Below are 18,241 nucleotides of genomic sequence, written 5' to 3' on the forward strand. Positions count from 1 at the left end.
CAGCTCTTACTCTTTCACAGTAACAGAGGGAAACTAATCAACACTTTTTTTTACAGCAGACTTGGCTATTGCAATACTCTTGCAGGAGAAGAGGAAGAAAATATTACCCAGTTCCACAAATCATTTTACAAATAAGGTTTAAACTCACTGGCACAGTAAATGCCAGTAAATTTCACTGTTAAAATGATGACTACTGCATAGCTACACATTCTCCCTCTCACCTTGCAGGTGATGTCCAGGCCGTATGAGTTTTCTCCTCTGCTAGATGCTCCGCCCATCTTCTCCACCCGACAGATGACACCCAGAGGAACATTCAGCATCACTGCCGAATCCTAAGACACACACACACACACACACACACACACAATATTAAGTCACTACCAAAGCCAGTAACACTCTCACATAAACACACCAAATAAGGCTATTTACAGCTATTTGCTGAATTACTCTGCAGAAAAGGTTAATGGTTATGATAAAGCATTCTCAAGCCCTTGACATAAATTGAGTAAGATGAGTAACATACTGTAAGCCATTGTTTCTCAAATGAGTACACTGAGGAACACCGAGTTTCCAAAAATGCAGCGACTCTTTATAAACTATTTTTAAAACAGTCCAACACTAATCAAATCAGTTAAATTTGTAGGTATATCCTCAATCTTTGCAATGTGACATATTCTCTTTTTTTTAGTAACTTTTTTAGTAAGCACATGGTGCGCACAAAGCGTTATAATTGATGAAACTGGTGGTTCAGGGGCTCTGTACAAACAAGACAGCTCACATCTGCAGTCGATCATGCTTTAACCATTTCATTGTGAGTGAGTGTTGATTCTATAAAATGGAAAAATGAAGATATTAAAAAAAATGGAACTGAAAACTGAAAATGATAAAGGAGTTGTCAGTATCAAGGAGAATATGTTTTGATGGTATTCACCTAGTATCTGTGATTTCTTAATTTCTGACTCTGAATAAATCTACATTATTTGATTTGATTTTGTTTTGTTTTTCCTCATCACATTACATGTTATTGCCAGAGAAGGGAACACTCATTTGAAAAAAAAAAAAAAAAAAAAAAAAATCATCTCCAATACACTACTGAAACAAGTTGGAGAGGCACTAATGTAAGCTACAGTGGTACAGTATGTTATTCACCAGAAAACAACAAACCCCTTTTTTTTTTTTTTTTTTTTACAACATTATATGGCATTTAAGGCACTAACTCAGTAATAACAGACCAAAGTAGTAGCACACAAAGTTAAGACACCACAACCAGCCCAAAAGGAGGATCAAACAGTTACAACACAGGAACATTTCACTGATGTCGCTGTGTGCATGTCTTTGCTGTGTGTGTGTGTGTGTGTGTGTGTGTGTGTGTGCCTGTGTGCATGCTGGTAAATTAGCTGGCTTGAATTTGGTTAAGACACAAAAACAATCCCCATCACCCAGTATGGCCCAATATGTAAATTTAATGTGACATACAGCATCTGAGCTCTTGAAGTAGAGTCTGTAGTTGGTGATGAACACTTTGCCTTTCAGAGCACCGCTGAACGGACAGATGTAGATGATGTCCTTATCTGGAAACAGACAAAGAAAGACCGTCTGAATGCAATCACCAAAGATGGAGTTCTTCCTAAACAGACACAGCTCACATCAGGCAGATTTTCTCACTTAACTACTCAGGGCCACGTCTCATTAACATTGCTGGAGAGCACTGTCTGCAGAATGAAGCAATCACCACAGACAGAAGAGAAGAAGGAAAAATAAGAAGACAGATGAGAAACAAAGATAATCTATAAATAACCAACTGCTGCTATAACAGTATTCAGTTAACCCTTTGAAACCAGAGCCAATTCATTTGATTTCTATCAAAAACATGGGAAAATGGCAAGAAGCAAGAAAGCAAGAAATGACCCAAAAATTAGAAAAAAAGTGAAAAGGAAAAACCAACAAGGAAATGACCTGACAATTAGCCCACACAGAATATATTTAAAATATGTCATTATAATAAATATAATTATAGTTTTCTGGACATTTTCCCTGGTTTTTGATAATTTTCTATACTCTTTCCCTTTTTTATGATAATTCTGGGTCATTTTCTTGTGTCCTTTTTTATTTTCTTGCTAAAATATTTCTCACTAAGTTGCTCACTGCATTTTTTCCCCATATTTTTGAAATAAATCAAGTCAATTTGCTCAGGGATCTAAGGATTAAATGCCTTTCACAATTATTTCAACACAAGAAAGCTAAAGTCCATCCGGTTAAGAAAGACAAGGGGGGGATAGAAAATTAAGAAAAAAAGAAGCGCAGGCAGTGAGAGTGAGAGTGATGTGATGTAAATGCTGATTCAAAGATCAGAAGACCACCACTGTTTCTACACCACACTTTTCTCAGGGAAGACCTACCTGACAGGTGTTTAGGAAAGTAAAAGAAAGCAGCTTTCATGAACTCATGATCATTTGAATAAACATTGTGTTATATCAGTTGGCGGCAGAGAGTTGTAATGGGTTGATTCCTACATCTAATGTTTATGTGAACAAAAAAGTCACAATCAGTACATGGGCAATAACTTATGAAGTGCCTCTTCCTCCACTATAAAGTGTGGGAGAGCATGGAACACCTCCAGCACCAAGGATTTGGATTTGAAGACAAAGCTTTGCCCTGAGACTTGGGCTATAACACTGCAGCCATGTCAACAACAAGCCGGTTAAACTGAAAACCCATCTTTTATTCCTCTGATTTGGCCCTCTGTCCACAATAAATGGGTGTTTTCCACTCACAAGCTTTTCAGAAATGGCCTCCAAGGTATGTAAATATCAAAACACTGGAGCTTTCTGAACACAATGATGCACAATCATCATGTCATCTAGCACCCCAGGTCTTCAAATGATCCAAGCTCAAGACACACATCCACAATGGCGGACGAGCACATCGAATGGCTGTTCGCTCTACTCTACACCTTAATCGCTTGTTTTGAATAGAACATGGCTTTACGTCAGCAAGTTACACAAGTTGTACCTCAGTGCAGAGGACAATTGGCTGGCCGCCAAGGCAGCAATTGTGCAAACGATACTGAAAGTAGCGGTAACTGCAGTAACTCCATAATTCTGTTAATGAAGTTGTGATCCCGGAAGAATGACATGAGAACTTTAGGATGTCCCTGTGCCATATGTCTGTGAGCTACTACGCCTGTACATTGCAGGTCAGAGAACATGAATGACAGACCCAGTGGACAGATTAAAATCATCTCCGTGCTCCTAAAGTCATTCAAAAATCATTGGAAGCTCTAGACAGTCCCTAGTTAGGGTCACCCTGGAGTACCCTTAAACCCAGGAGAACCCCATCCTGGCAACTGAAGACTTACCCCACTGCCAGAGCACATTCAGCACTTACAAGGCAAAATAAGTTGTCTAGGTGTGGGGAAACACCTTGAGGGCTGCAAACCTGGAACAAGTACACAGGAAGCCCAGTGGTACAACCTTAGTGGACTGAGTCATCAGTCTTATCAAAGCTATGAGGCCACAAAAGAAATGACATTAGGTCATAAGTCTCTTGACAGAAGGAGCCCGATCCCATCCATTCTTCAGCACAAGTACCTTAAGCTGGTTGTCAACCACATTTTCTATAGTTATACATATATATTCCATCTGCCTGATGCCACATGAGGTCTGCATGTGGGTGACAAAATGGTTCAAACCTGGCTCTGACCATGTCCAGTTCCTGATACAATTTCTTCTCTTAGTTTAAAGGATAATTACAGTATTTAAGTAAAAGTGCTTTGTTATAGGATTTCTTCTCCTCTTTGGCTAGCAGTAATAATCCCAGTCTAAATGGTCAAGACCTGATAGCATGGCTATGTGGACAGAAGTATTTGGATCCATTTGCACAACTAGTGACAACTTCATTGTGCCCCCATCTAACAAAGGTAGTCTATGAAAGCTCCAATTCCAAAATTTTTTTATCCCTGTCAGTCATTTGGACCGCAAAAGGTGGAATAATAGGGCCAAGGTTGCAAAACACAGGATTTATCCTTCAACCATACGCAACAGAGGGATGTCGATTCTAACCTCTGGTGGAACACCCTCCTCTAGGCCAGGGGTTTTCAAACTATTTCATGTTCAGGACCTCCAAATTGGATTATATTAAGCTGAGGACTCCGATTTGATGTTATTTTGCCCAAAAGACGTTGACATGAAATGACATTTTAGCTTGTTTTAAGTATTAAAATGTTGTGATTTCGTACTTGAACACCAACAAATAGATTAAAATTGGTGAGATCAAAACATAACGTTAAATTATTCAGTCATGCATTTTTTTGTATCATAACAATTTCTAGGGGAATTAAATTACAATTAAATTAGAGTCCCCTGGAAACCCATCAAGGAGCCCACTTTGAAAACCATTGCTCTTTACCGCTGTTCATGGCCTCACTTGCATGGAATTTGTTTTCACTGTGCAAAGCAACTGAAGATAAATTCATTCATTCATTACAAAGGAATTCAAAAAAGGAATTCCAATCCGCATCACTAGGGAACATGAGGATCAGTGGCCGGGTATGTAACAGTAATATACTGCTGGTGATGTCATACCAACACATGTGGTCACATGATTAAACATGTACTGAAATGTCATTTTTGCAACGTCTACCAAATGAGCCATCAATTCTGAATCAATTCACTAATGTTAAAAGTCTGACACAATAAAGAATCTGTCTTCCCACCAGAGCAGCAAAATGAACATTTATTTATATGAAATTATTTTTCATTATCAGTTTACACTGCAGTAATGTAGACTCACCTATAACTCTCTCCTCTCCTGGCAGCAGACTCACATCAGCTAACAGATCCATCTTTAGAGACTCTCTGGATGTCTACACACACACACACACACACACACACACAAACACACACACAAAACACAAATGGTGAAATTACAACAATAGCTCTTACTTTGAGTTTAAGTAGTGCTTTGTTATTGTGCAAAGGCATAATAACAAACATTAAAATATAAAAAAGATAAACAAATGTGTGAAATGAAGTGAGGCGGAGATGAAAAAGCAACACAGGGTTCCAAGTGGATAAGATTATTACATGAACTAAATATTACTAAATGACTACATAATAACAACAACTCTCACACACACATACAACTAAAATAATTCACGCAAACCAATCAGCGGTGTGAAAGTGGGAAGGTTTGTAGCTGATCATAGCCAAGCAGATACTAGAGTGGCCAAGAGACAGATATAGATAGAGAAAACTGCCACTCAACAGCAACTTATACTACACACACATGTGCGCGCACACACACACACACACACACCAAAAACCAACCCCCAACAATACAGGAGCGTTCACATTTTTGTACAAAAGTCTCTGCACACATATCAGCCACTGTTTTGAATGTTTTTTTTTTTGTTTTTTTTGCTGGCTAGAGCCATGCACTGATGTATATGTGGCATGCAGCACACTGACCTTTGAACCTGTCAGGCACCTGCTATGACCTTTGAAAGTGCAGCCAATGAAAGCACTGTAGCTCTATGTGTAACTACGCAACTGCTGTTAGGAAGGGAGGAGAAACTGACCGTACATGTCTTGGAATTTCCCGAGCTCTGCGACAGTTCACCAAAAGCACACACAGGTCGCATAAAAAACAAGCGTGTCACTTCTAATAAAGAGATGCTCCGCTGGGCCTGCGGGTGGCGCTAGAGGAAAAGTCAGGGGTTCACAAAATTGCCAGGTTTCATCCTCTAGCTGACATAATTGTCACAAAATTTCAACCGTTACAACCACCACTACCATTGTTAGAACATTTTGGCCTGCTGGTGGCGCTAGAGGAAAGGTCATGGAATCACCAACATTAAAAAGTAACAATATGAAATTAAACATGAAACATGCAACATGAATATTGCAACCAAATTTCAAGTCGTTTCTAAGACAAAAATTTGTCTGCTGGTGGTGGTAAAAGGGTCATGGGGTCACCCAAATGGACAGATGTGATGTTCTAGCTGAAATGAATGGTGTCACCGAATTTTATGGTGATCCACCAAAAAGAGATATGAGAGATATGGCCCTCTGGAGCTAACTGCTGACAGTGACAAACCAGCAATGTGAGGTACAGTACAGGCAAAAACTTTTGCATAGCAAAATGTCAACCATGTTTTCTATTGTGATTGCGTAAAGGTAGAGCTCTAGCTACTGCAACCACTCAGCCTCATGCATTTCTTTGTTAGTGAGCACCAGCCAGCATAGAAAAAGCAGAGACGTCTATGTAATGTGCACATCGCTCACATACAAGCAGTGGAAACACGCTGAGCTGCGATGGCTCCATGAAAAACCCTCCACTGTACATCAGCTGCACACTTTTCTGCTGAGGGTTATGCAGGGAGTTTATCCAGAGGGTATCAGCACCCTGTATAAATTGGGAGCACCAGGCCATCACTCCATATAAACAAAACCAACAAATCCCCAGCCACGCCAGCTGTTTGATGCCCATCGCCAAAGCCCAGTGGGCACAGCTACCAGGTAGAGAGCACTCTTACTGGTGTGAACTGTGTACAGTAAGGGAACACATAATGGATTTGTTAATCTCCTCCAGCAGCCACAGCTGCAACTGTGTAGATCAAACGTCATCTTCGTTATCACACACAAAGGGAGCTAGAGGCTCAAAATTAGCAGCTCTCTCTCTGTTTGGTGCGATCCAGTGCTTTCAAACATGTTTAATTTTGTCTTCCCAGGTCCTGTTGGGCTTGTGTAGTGGTGCAGGTGTTAAGACACTCACTGGCACTGAAATCTGAAAGTGACACTGGCAACAGCCAATGAGAGTTTAGATACAATGGGAAGTGAGAGACAATACAGAGCAGTCACATTTTGCAAAAATTCCCGCTCGCGTAAAGATTTCCAACTCCCAATGCTTAATGGACCTTTTTCATAGCAGCCATGACATGAAATAGCAGGGAAGCACACCCATTACACTCTATTTTGTGTCAAAATAGCTGCTATTACTCTGTTACCACTAAGCTTCTATATAGTTTTGTATACATAGTATGCAATTACAAAATAAGTGAAAGAGTCACACAGAATTCTTCATCAATACTACGATGTCATTGGTAGTTTCTGTACCATGAGTAAGAAGCAGTGAAGCACAAGTTATTAGTAAGTTATTAGGTGGTTTGGCCCACATGTTGTTGTCAGTGTCATCATTATTGTTATTATTAAGAACTTGGGGAAAAAATGCAAGAAAAACCTGCACTATAGCAAGCATCCAAAGTTCAAATTTTTGGTAATTTTCTAAAAATTGGCCACACAAGCTACAGTTTTTCAACTCACAGCAAAATGTAGACCCAAGTCAAGAGAAACTGTCAGGCACTGCAGCCTCGTAGAAATCATGGTGTGCTTCACTGGTTTTTTAAAAAAGTTTTTTTTTTTTTTTTTTTTTTTTTGTAAAAATGAAAAATCGCTTGCCATCATTCTGCGAGCATAAAGAAGTGTCACACTGGGGTCAATTGCCACAGTGTGCACAGATTCGGCCAGGCAAACTAGTCAAAATTTTCACACAACTTTGCTGACTAATGCACCGTAGCAAGCAACTGTGTGTTCAGAGTTTAGTAGTTGTTTAAATTGTTACTGTTTATTTACAGTTTGCTCAGCTCCTCCTGTATCATCATTAACCTTGTGATTTGCAAACTTTGCAAACTTAAACGTTCCTCAAGTTGCAGGGAATACAGCTATATGCTTACACCGCAGTATGTGACAGCAGTCTACTTCTGTGTGAGCAGAGAAATAGTACTAGGAGTCCTGCATGCGTCTTAACTGGCTGAAAGCTCTGAGTTGGATTACTATTTCATGATTCTGGAGTTGCGTATGCGTGCGTGTCCGTCTTCCTCTAAATGTAACGCATTCATGCAGAACTAGAAATTTCGACATCAAATAGAAGTTACACAAGTTAAGGTCACACAAGGTAGTCTGTCATGTGCAGCACATACACACAAAGAACTTACGCTGGAGCTGTGTGTGTCCAGGGGGTTGGAGTTATAGATGGGGACTGGTGAGGCCATCGCTCTGGGACGGGCTTCCACAGGCTGAGAGAGGGGACAACAATGATACATGATGGTAAATAACACGACACGACTGTATTACATTTCAAAAAGGTTTCAAAATCAAGATGCGGTCTCCACTGTTCATCAGCAGCACATTGTAACCCCTTGGCCCCCAAAAGATGCAAAATGAGATGCACGGGGTGAAAAATTTTATATCCTGCAATCACACCCAGGATGATACTTTCTACCTTTGCCAACCCTGATCCCTGATCCAAAAATAAAATTTAGCAGACACATCCCCCTGTGAGTCATAGAAACATTTTCTCCCGGGATTTCTTTGGTTCTGCTGAATCCAAACACAAAACAGCTATTTCACTCGACCAAGGAATTTCACGAGATTTGCATGAAATTTCTGTAGAGCTCAGTAGGGCCTGGACTGGCCCAATAACTAACCCTGTAACTCACTGACTGTTCATCAACCCAAAATCTAAAAAAAAAGAGCTTTGACTTCTAATGACAAATAGCTGAAGAGTAGACAAAAAGAATCAACACAAAGTGGTTAATATTTCACGTTCAATCTATTTTATTTGGAGTGCTCAATTGTTAATGGGTGTCTATAACATCATTGTGTCTCAGTGAGCTTTACTGCTCAAGGATAACAGTTTCTCTGGTGAGTGGAATGTAAAGTTAATCACAATATGATTTTTTTCCCCCCATCATTCAGCCCTATATCTCAGCTTATCCCTTTTCATCTAAAGAAACATGACAGCTCAATGGATCAATACTAATAGTTATCTATTAGGTTAGCTACTATCTAGATAGTACTATTTGCTTTCCAGAACAACTTACAGATGGACAGTCTGGTAGGGCTGGCTGTTGTCACACTGTAAATTTAAGAAAATGCTCTGATGGTGGAACTATAAGTGATTTAACAGCCAATCTGCTCTTTGATTGCCCTTCTCACTCCCACAGTGTTTATGCATATGAGCCCAGATTCAGGTTCTATGATGACTCATGTGTTTCCTTGAAATAGACGGACGGGTGAGGCAATGCAGCCTACTGTCAACTTTCTGTTTCAGTCATGTGAAGTGCAAATGATGAGCCAATGAGCTCCAAGTGCTGCTTTTTACACTGAGTATCTGTGGGTTTTATGAGGAAAAACTAAAATAACCATTGCTGACAAAAGCCTGTAATTTGTAACATTTCCTTCATAGGAAAAGGACACCAACGTGCCATGCATTTTCCAGTTATTAAAAACAGCTTTCTTAAGACATATCAGACCCTTTAAAGCCTTTGAGAGCCAAGGTTTATTATTTAGCAAAACCCTAATTTCTTGAGCAATGCCAAAGTATCAAATTAAAAAATATGACTGAAATGTTGGGCTTGTTCTGTCATAGCCACAGTCATATACATAATTGCAGTGTGAATAACATTTTGTTGAAATGATGATGTTTTTGGTAAGAGAGCTCTACAAAAGGGCTGGGTGATAGGACAAATACATTGGCAAGTGGCAATGAGTTGAATCCACTGCCTGTGGATTTTTTTTTTTTTTCTGCCAATGTGAAATTCTTCAGGGTTGCATATTGATGCATTAAATGTTTAGGTTCCACTGAGACAGTTTCACATTGCTGAGAATGACAGTGTTGATGAAAAACAGTCTCCTCTGAGATGCACCGGCACAGTATCAGCACAGCTGCCACACAATAAATTCATTATACTTTTATAATAGCATAATAGTATGTCCACAGGGTCCACAGGGGCAAGGGTCAAAGCCAGCCCTTTTGAAACTCTTACTATTATGCCATCAGCAAGTTTTCTAGGTCACATAATATCATTTAATTAGGCAACAGATGGAAAAACTTATCAATCATTTTCTGCTGGAAATTTTGAACAGCATTATATTTTCTACAGGTTTTACCATCCAAAAGGTGGCACATAAGGGCTAAAGGAAGCCCTGAGCACAACTGGTGGATATCATATAATCATAAATGACAGAACTTTTTCATGAAGGGTTTTGAGGCCATGAATCACTGGAAACGGAAGTTAACATGAGTGCTGTGCAAAGACTCACATATTGCACATGTGTACCTGCTGAATTCCACTGGAGACACTAACCTGAATATAGGTAAGCAAAAGTAATCCTATTGATATGTTGAGTTTAACTCACGTTCAGTACCAAATAGACTAATAACCATCAGTGCCTGTGCAAAAAGTTGTGCAAATTGTTCATGTGGCCATTAAGTATCAGTATGGTGTCAATTGAGGACAAAAAATTAGATAAATATAAAGAAAAGATGACAAAAGCACATATGTCATAACAGGGTTTTCCCTGCCTTATAATTTCTTAGGCGCACCGCCTAGACGTTTTCACCGACCATCATGATACGTCATGAAATACTGACAACGGAATTAACCAATCACTGCAGCGAATAGTTTCTGCGTGAACGCTGAGAGGATGGCTTTCAGCCGCAACACATCCGCTGTAGGCTAGGCGGTGGTGGAATGTATGAATCACCTAGCGCAAAAAACACAAGCGCTCGCAAATACCAGTGATACAATGGCAACATAGCGACTTTCCAAACTCCCCCAAGCGACTAAATCCCCTAACGTTAATCAGAGACGGATTTGTGCAATTATTGTGTTCGTATTTCGTGTGTGTGTGTGCGTGTGCTTGTTAGGGCTGAACGATTTTGTTTCTGATTGCAAGTTTCGATTGTAATTTGATTGTGATTTTTCTGACAGAAGTTGTGATTTTGATTTGATAAATCATTTATTGTCCAGCCTTAGCGCTTGTAAACGTAAACAATCAGCTGTATATACTAGTTTCCACCCACTTTGTTTTTGTATTAATTTCTGTACTTTATTTTATTTCCTGCTACTGTTTGTGTTTGTACCTATTTTGTCAGTATCTTAGATCTTGCCATTTATGTTTGTGTGGAGACATTTGAGAAAATAATTAAAACTAATTAAACTATAAAATGTTAATCTAATGCCCAAATAAATCAGTTAATCAATAACTGTTTGCCAATTAAACTACCTTTTATCAAAATGCAGTTTGTTAAACACTCTGAAATTGTTATAGTAGCTTTTTGATTTGTCTCAAAGAGTGCTCCAGATTGATGTATTTCAATTCCATATATTCAAATTTTTCCCCCACCACCTAAGACCTAAAACTGGCCAGGGAAAACCCTGAATAATAACTCACCCATCCTGTTTTGGATTCATTGCTCTGAGTGAGTAAAGGTCTGCACTACGAACTATATACGACTCTCAAAATCTGACCATCCCTCTTTTCTTCAAAGCAACTTAAATCTAATTAAAAGGAACACCCACTTTGGGGAAATCTGCTTTTTATCTCTCTCAAAGTCAGACAAGAAGATCAATACTAATTTAATTTCTGCATCCAGTGCAGAGATAGTGACGGGCTGCAAGCTCAAGTAGCACAACAAATGTGTGCTGGAGGAAGCCGCTAGCCACGCTCCACTGACGTGAAGTGAGAGAAGTGAGAGAAACACACCATCTTGCATCGCCAAACCTGAGTTATTTAAAGAAATAGCTCACCCGTTTTGAAAAAATTGATATGATTTCACTTCCTCCCTGGTTGTTGTGTAGGACAGTAGTGGTGCTGGAGGCTCCAAATAATAAAACTATGAACTATCCCTTTAACAAATACATCTTTTGCCTTTCTGATAAAACTAAAGACACAAAAACAAGATTCCAGTTGTTTTACACGCAGCTACATTTGGAAATATTTTTGATAAATAACCATTCATCCATCTGCCAAGCAGAGTTATTACTAGCTGTGTAGCACTGCCTCAAGTGTGAGTTGGCCGTTGCCAGGTATAAACTGCACAGCCTCATGCTGCAGCAGTAGAGTCAACAAAACCCAGCTGACTGAAGCTGTGCTGTTTACACTGCTGGCAAACTAGCTGGCCCGACAACGGGAGGAGTTGACTAAGCTTTATTTTGTCCTACTTTTGCAGACCAATTTGTGTCTAAAAATGCTGCAGGCATTAATTGCTCCAATCCACTATTATTTAGAATTTGTTCAGTAATAAAGATGTATCTATGACAAGCAGATATCTGCTGATAAAATTGGCTTGCCAATTATTTGGTCAGGCCGTATTTGATATCCAGGGGTGATGACCTATCATGACGCACTGGATGATTTGTTGCACAGAACCATCTGTGAAGCTGTCACTGGAATCTGTTTGGAAAAGGGCAAGCACTTTCCAAAAATGCTTAGCAGGTGACTGGATGAACCATGTGTCTGTTGCAGTCTAACTTTAACCCATCAGATCAGCAAACCATAAGAAGATCAACCATAAGATGCAGTAGTGACGATAAAGAAACAACATGCTACATAGATCCACAGTCTAAGGATCTTTGACAGCCACCAAATAAGTCGGTGTAACTATGTAGCTGGCATGTTGGTAGACGACTCTTGCAGACTTTTGAAGGAAAATGTGCAAATGCTTTTTGCTAGCGTCACACATAAACCAGACAAATAGCTGCCACTAGACTGTGACTGGTCCCAACCACTGTAGTTCAAGCACAGGTGTGTAACTTGAGGCTTGGCAAGATGGCAAGATTCTCCCCTGATCATGATCTTATGAGTCCAGCTGCCTCGCAAGGTAAGTGATGACCAGGTTTCCTTCAAAAATCAAAACTCAGTTCCAGAAGTTTAAAGACGTCATGAAATGGTCTCTTACTTTCTTGATTTCACGTATTTCCTGTGGAAACAGGATGTTTGGGCGGGACATGGAGCAGGGAAGGATCATTCGTAAGTGTAGGATATAATTTGGGGAGAAAAACATAGCTTTATTTGAAGGGATAAGATGGATGAGAGGGACGTTTAAAGATTTGTGGAGGTTTTATTGGACGAAATTTTAATTCACACCCACAAGTGCAGGATGATGTCACCAGTTAAGATGCTCTGAAGTAGAAGTTATGTAAGGTCATTTCTTGGGGCCTTTAAGTAGATTCTGATGCTGTTGCACACACCAGTATGTCCTGCACAGGGACTATGAGGTGACCTGGTGTCAGCGATAACCAGTTTCAACCACGACACCAGCTGGGAAAACCTAAGAGGAAAATAAAAGCTCTCCCCTACAACAACTACGAGGTGGTTTTGAACAAGTCACAACCACACAGTGCTTGATAATTGCACTCATGAGCTAGGGTGTAACCTACTGAAACAAGGTATTTTTATCCACCACAATAATGTGCTGTGTATAAATAACAGCGATGGGAAAAGAAAAAAAAAAAAATCAACTACAGCGTGGCATCAGCACCTCAAGTGAAATAACTTTAACTAAACATTCATTATAGTAAATGTTATTCTCCTCAAGCACAAGCAGAGCAATCACCAGGTTTCTCTTATCCGTTTTAATTTTCAACGTTATCTCTGCTAGATTGATGCTGCAGTCACTCTGATCACTGTGAGTCACAGGCAGTGTGATTAGTGTGCTGGATGAAATCTCTCATTTGCTGGAGAAACATGCAAGACTTGCCAATATCGCCACACCATCGCCGTAAAAGGACACAGTGGTATTTAATTTTCTATTTTATGATCTCTTTAGGGATTCAAGTCAAGTTTAACCTGATAATCCTGAGTGGTACATTTGTTTGGTCAGTGGCCCAAGCATAAATACTGCCAGCCTCTCTTTCTCTCCAGGGCTGTTCAAGCAAACTCATGATCAGGCTGCCTACTCCTGTTCAAAAACATATCAGTTCATATTCATATGTAAATTGTGTAATCAACCGACAGTGAGTTAAGGATTGCTTGCAATGATCACTACAACATGGAGATGAATGCATGTCAACTTTTTTATATGCAGAGTATTACAAAGGGTTTTTGTCCCCTGTAATAAATTACTGGTTTGGTTAAACATGTGAATGTCACTATACAGTTGAACTCGTTTGGTCTAGTGTGGACATATTGTATTGCTAAGTGCCACAATGTAATCATATAATCATGCTATTAATCTACAGTTTTTTGTCACATGAAAAACGTTAAAATGTTAAATTATATAAGAGCCATGTGTTTATGAAATGTACATTTTCAGTAAAACTAACAGGTACAATTGCTTACTTTGACAAATTATCTTTTTTTTTTTTTTTAAATAGAACATAAAGGAACTTTCGGCTACATACTTTTGTCGATTTGTGGATTATACATAATACAATTTAATGCACTTTTCAGAGACATGAGGATCCCCAAACTCCACCCTTGGCAGTCCATTTCCACCCCCACCAGTCATGAATTAACTGTAACGTGTTCATGAGGATTAAATAATTGTTTAAAAGGAGAATACATGGTGACAAAATCTTCGCAGGGATAATGAAGGTCGGGAACCTACAGCAGTTCTCTGGATGGAAGGAACACTTATTGAACACCACGGGTTAAAAAAAGGGGACAACACAACCCTCAACTACACATGTAAAAATAAATGCTGTACCAACTTCAAATACCTTTGTCATAAAAATAAAAAGGCAGGGGGAGAGAGCCTCAGAGGGTTAGGATGCTTGTAATCTTGCTAACCATATTGAACACATCAAACCACTCCAGTGCTCCCTCAGGCCATGTGACAGCTAATTAGTCCCATGATTGATCGGTGTGGGCAACTAGATATCATCTGTGATTTTGGATATCAACATCATAATATAGCACAAAATTTGTTTTTCCCTGGTTTGAATGGGGGAGTTTACACATTTTGAACATTTTTTATATAATTTCACTCCCGCCTCTCGAGCGGTTCTGTAGGACAGTAGTGGTGCTATCTTGCTCTCCTTGTTACTGAGTGCTGGATACTGGCTGGATGCTCCAAATGCTAACTGTTAGCCTCCTGCCATTGAGCTGGACTTCCCCCCAGCTAACTGTCTTAAAAATAACCACCTTAATCAACTCAAACTGTTCAATGAACAAAGTTTAAGTTTGATGATGTGTAGCAGAATTTTTACAGCCAAGATGCCAAAAAAATGTTGACTGCTTAAAAAAAAAAAAAAAAAAAAAAAGTAACAAATATCAACTGAAGAACTATTTTTTTCTGGTGTGGTAACTGGCAGGAGCATTAAAGGTACAAGAGATAGAGGGGAGCGGAGGAAAAGAAGAAGCTAGCCACAACATTACTCACCGACTATCTTTTAGTACTCATGAAGAAGTTCTTTTTGTCCTCCAACATGCATACATGAGTTCAATGAAGAAAAAACAAATGATAACACACTCCAGCAATCTACTTCAGTCTCTGTGGCAGCTGCTGCTCCTCTGGGGCGGAGTGATATAAGACTTTACCGGATCTTTCTGGATTTTGATAACGGGCAAAGTGCGGCTATAAACACTCCTTTGTCATATGAGCATTTAGTTTCAGTAAAACGACATTAAACCTTCTTCAAGTGGATCAAGGCAGTTATTTTTAAGACAGTTAGCTGGGGGGAAGTCCAGCTCAATGGCAGGAGGCTAACAGTTAGCATATGGAGCATCCAGCCAGTATCCAGCACTCAGTAACACTAACTGAGATGAGGACAGCACCACTACTTTCCTACAGAACAGCTAGGAGGGGGAGGGAAATAATACCATAATACCAATCTTATTAAAACTCTCCCTTTAAAGGATGCATTACATTAAATGGATACAATTTTCCTAAATGATTCCACCCTGGTAGCTGTTGTATTATTTGACTGCCTGCATGGATATCTCATCCACAACACTAGTGACTGTTTAAGAAAAATCTCTCCTGCGTAAATGTCTTATGAAAGAGCTACAGTATGGTCACAATATCGATATGGAGGTATTCAGCGAAATATAGTGTGATATTTGATTTTGTCCACATCACCCTGCATGCAGGTCAAACGAGGCTAGTTAACAGATTAATAGTAGCCTTTTTATTTTGACTGGATTGCATTTCATCGCACAAAGCCTTTAGAAGTGCGCTTGGGAGGCACACAGTACAGTTTGATTGCTTTTTTTGTAATTTTTGGGCGCGACAGAAAAACAAATACCGAGGCCAGAATATTACGGGTTGAGAAGGCACATGAAGCGAAACTCAATGCACCTGTTTTTTTGAAGCATTAAATCAGGCCTATGGGCGACAGCTACTATATTAAACTAAAACTAATATGTAATTGTGATGGGCAATTTTGCACAGACCACCTGAGCTGACAGCTGGACACCTGAGAGATCCCAGTCCCTCCGGTGCAGCTGCACGGTGGAAACCTAACTCCTGGGTTTCCATAGTGTAATAATGCTGGACAGTGGCAGCCCCCATACCAGAGCAGCTCTGAATAAAATGCAGCAACCAAAGCGTCTATTTTAGTCCATTTCGCTATTATAACCACAGTCGGCGTGAACAACGAAACGGTAACTATGGAAGACTAGGAATACATAAAACAATAATAGCAGGAGGGAACTGGGAAAGCCTTTCCGAAACCCGTAAACTGAAGTTTTCCAACTTGGCATTTGCAGCAGGAACAGCAGTGAAGCTGCACCAGGAAATAGCAGAGGCCTAGACGGGACGACTGCATGTTATGCTAATAATTCAGGCTATTTCTTCATTGCAGCGCACACAAATCCACAGCCATGCCCTTCGAAGAATACCTAAGCTGCACTATGCTGGCCATTTTGTGGTCAAATGGCTTTACTTACCCACAAAGTGCGATTCTCCCGTGGCTGGATGTCGGTCTGTTTCCCTTTGGCCGCAGCAAGAACTTACTCCACGTCACGTGTCAGGCTGTCATGGCTTGGATTGGCTGGTTGTCAAACCCAAGCTCGCACGGCATGTTGGGAAATGTATTTGTCAAATGTATTTTGGTTAAATGTGTCTTTTCCCTCTTGAGTTGAATGCTTATCATGATTTGAATGTTATAAAAATGTGATATTTGATGGGGTACAAATGCTAGATGGCCCCTTCGCTGAGGAATTCTGTTTAATTCAAGGAGGGCATATATCATGCCATCAGGAATGCAGACTTGGCTTGGATGGCATCATATAATATAGTCCAGGTTTTTTTGTTTTTTTTGTTTGGTCCAAATGAAAAATGTAGTCTTGCACGCTGGAAACCAGGCTCTTCTCTCTCTAACCTGTCCTAGAATCCAGATTAGAGGAACTTCTGCTGGTATGCAGAATGTGACTGCAAAAATCAGGATGCAGCTGTTCTTTTGTGGTTTTATCCGGCCTACACTGTGCTTAAAGGGACAGTTCACCTATTTTGAAAAATCTGATACTATTTCACCTCCCCTCTACTTGTTACAGTAGTGGTGCTGAGTGCTGGATACTGGCTGGAACTGGTAGCCTCCTGCCATTCATGTAAACTTCCCCCCAGCTAACATTTTTAAGAAATAACCACCTCAATAGATTTCTTTAACTTTAGGTAGAATATTAACCAATGTATTTGATACCAAGTGTCCCACTGATGTGGATGTCTGTTTGAAGGATCTGCTGGCTTGTAGTGTAAAAAGCACAGCAGTTGTGTATCCAAGATCAAACATGGCCTATTTGTTTTGTCTGTAATAAAGATTTAGCAGTTATTGATTTTACGTAATGGTATAGAACAATTGAAATTAGTTTGCATTACTTAACAAAACACTGTTTTAGGGTTGTTTCTGACAATCTACTGAAGAGGATTGGGGTAGAAAATGGGTTCTGAGATTAATCTCGGAATTTTGACTTTTTTTGCTTAGAATTAAAAGTCAAACTGATAAAAATAAAAAATTCTGACATTCCAATCATGCCACAATGAGAATTCTGCCTTTAATTCAGAATTCTGAGATGAACATCAGAAAAAAATCATGCACCCTAATCATGAATTTAGACATCTTCAAGTGGAATATTGGTACAGTGGTACAGAGATATCAAAAAGTAACTAAGATACAGCATACAATAGGAAAATTATGGAAGCCCATTTCCGCCACTAAAAAAAAATGCCCATCTTAAGTCATAATTATGAGATAATAATTATGACTTTGTATCTCATAATTATGAGTTAAGATGGGCATTTTTTCTATTATCAAGGCTATGTTTTCATCTTTTTTTTTTTTTTTTTTAGAGGCGGAAATGGGCTTCCATAGAGAAGAGATGTATACGGTACAAAAACAGACAATGTTGGGGGACATTGTCCACTTCCTGTTTGTGAAGCCTTCTCCCCCCTGAGCTTGTAGAATGAGCCTAAATGACCAATAAGATGAAAATAGGCGATGAAGACGCGCCACCCC

The 18,241-nt window shown here is 39.6% G+C and overlaps 1 protein-coding gene across 2 annotated transcripts in view; it reads right to left on the minus strand.

The window, feature by feature from the left end:
- mtm1 (myotubularin 1) overlaps positions 1–16,739 on the minus strand; it is a 33,438-nt gene extending 16,699 nt beyond the window's left edge. Inside the window, exons 1-5 of one of the 2 annotated variants that reach the window (XM_030076058.1) lie at positions 16,677–16,739; positions 7,994–8,074; positions 4,792–4,864; positions 1,477–1,571; positions 222–332 (exon numbers count right to left, since the gene is read on the minus strand). In XM_030076058.1, coding sequence (XP_029931918.1) covers positions 222–332; positions 1,477–1,571; positions 4,792–4,864; positions 7,994–8,050 — 336 coding nt within the window. In that variant the 5' untranslated portion in view covers positions 8,051–8,074; positions 16,677–16,739. The remainder of the gene's footprint in view (positions 1–221; positions 333–1,476; positions 1,572–4,791; positions 4,865–7,993; positions 8,075–16,676) is intronic. The other variant, XM_030076059.1, reaches the window with a different exon arrangement.
- Between the last annotated feature and the right edge of the window lie 1,502 nt (positions 16,740–18,241).

This window comes from Myripristis murdjan, chromosome 18 (assembly GCF_902150065.1).
Source record: "Myripristis murdjan chromosome 18, fMyrMur1.1, whole genome shotgun sequence".
NCBI lineage: Eukaryota > Metazoa > Chordata > Actinopteri > Holocentriformes > Holocentridae > Myripristis > Myripristis murdjan.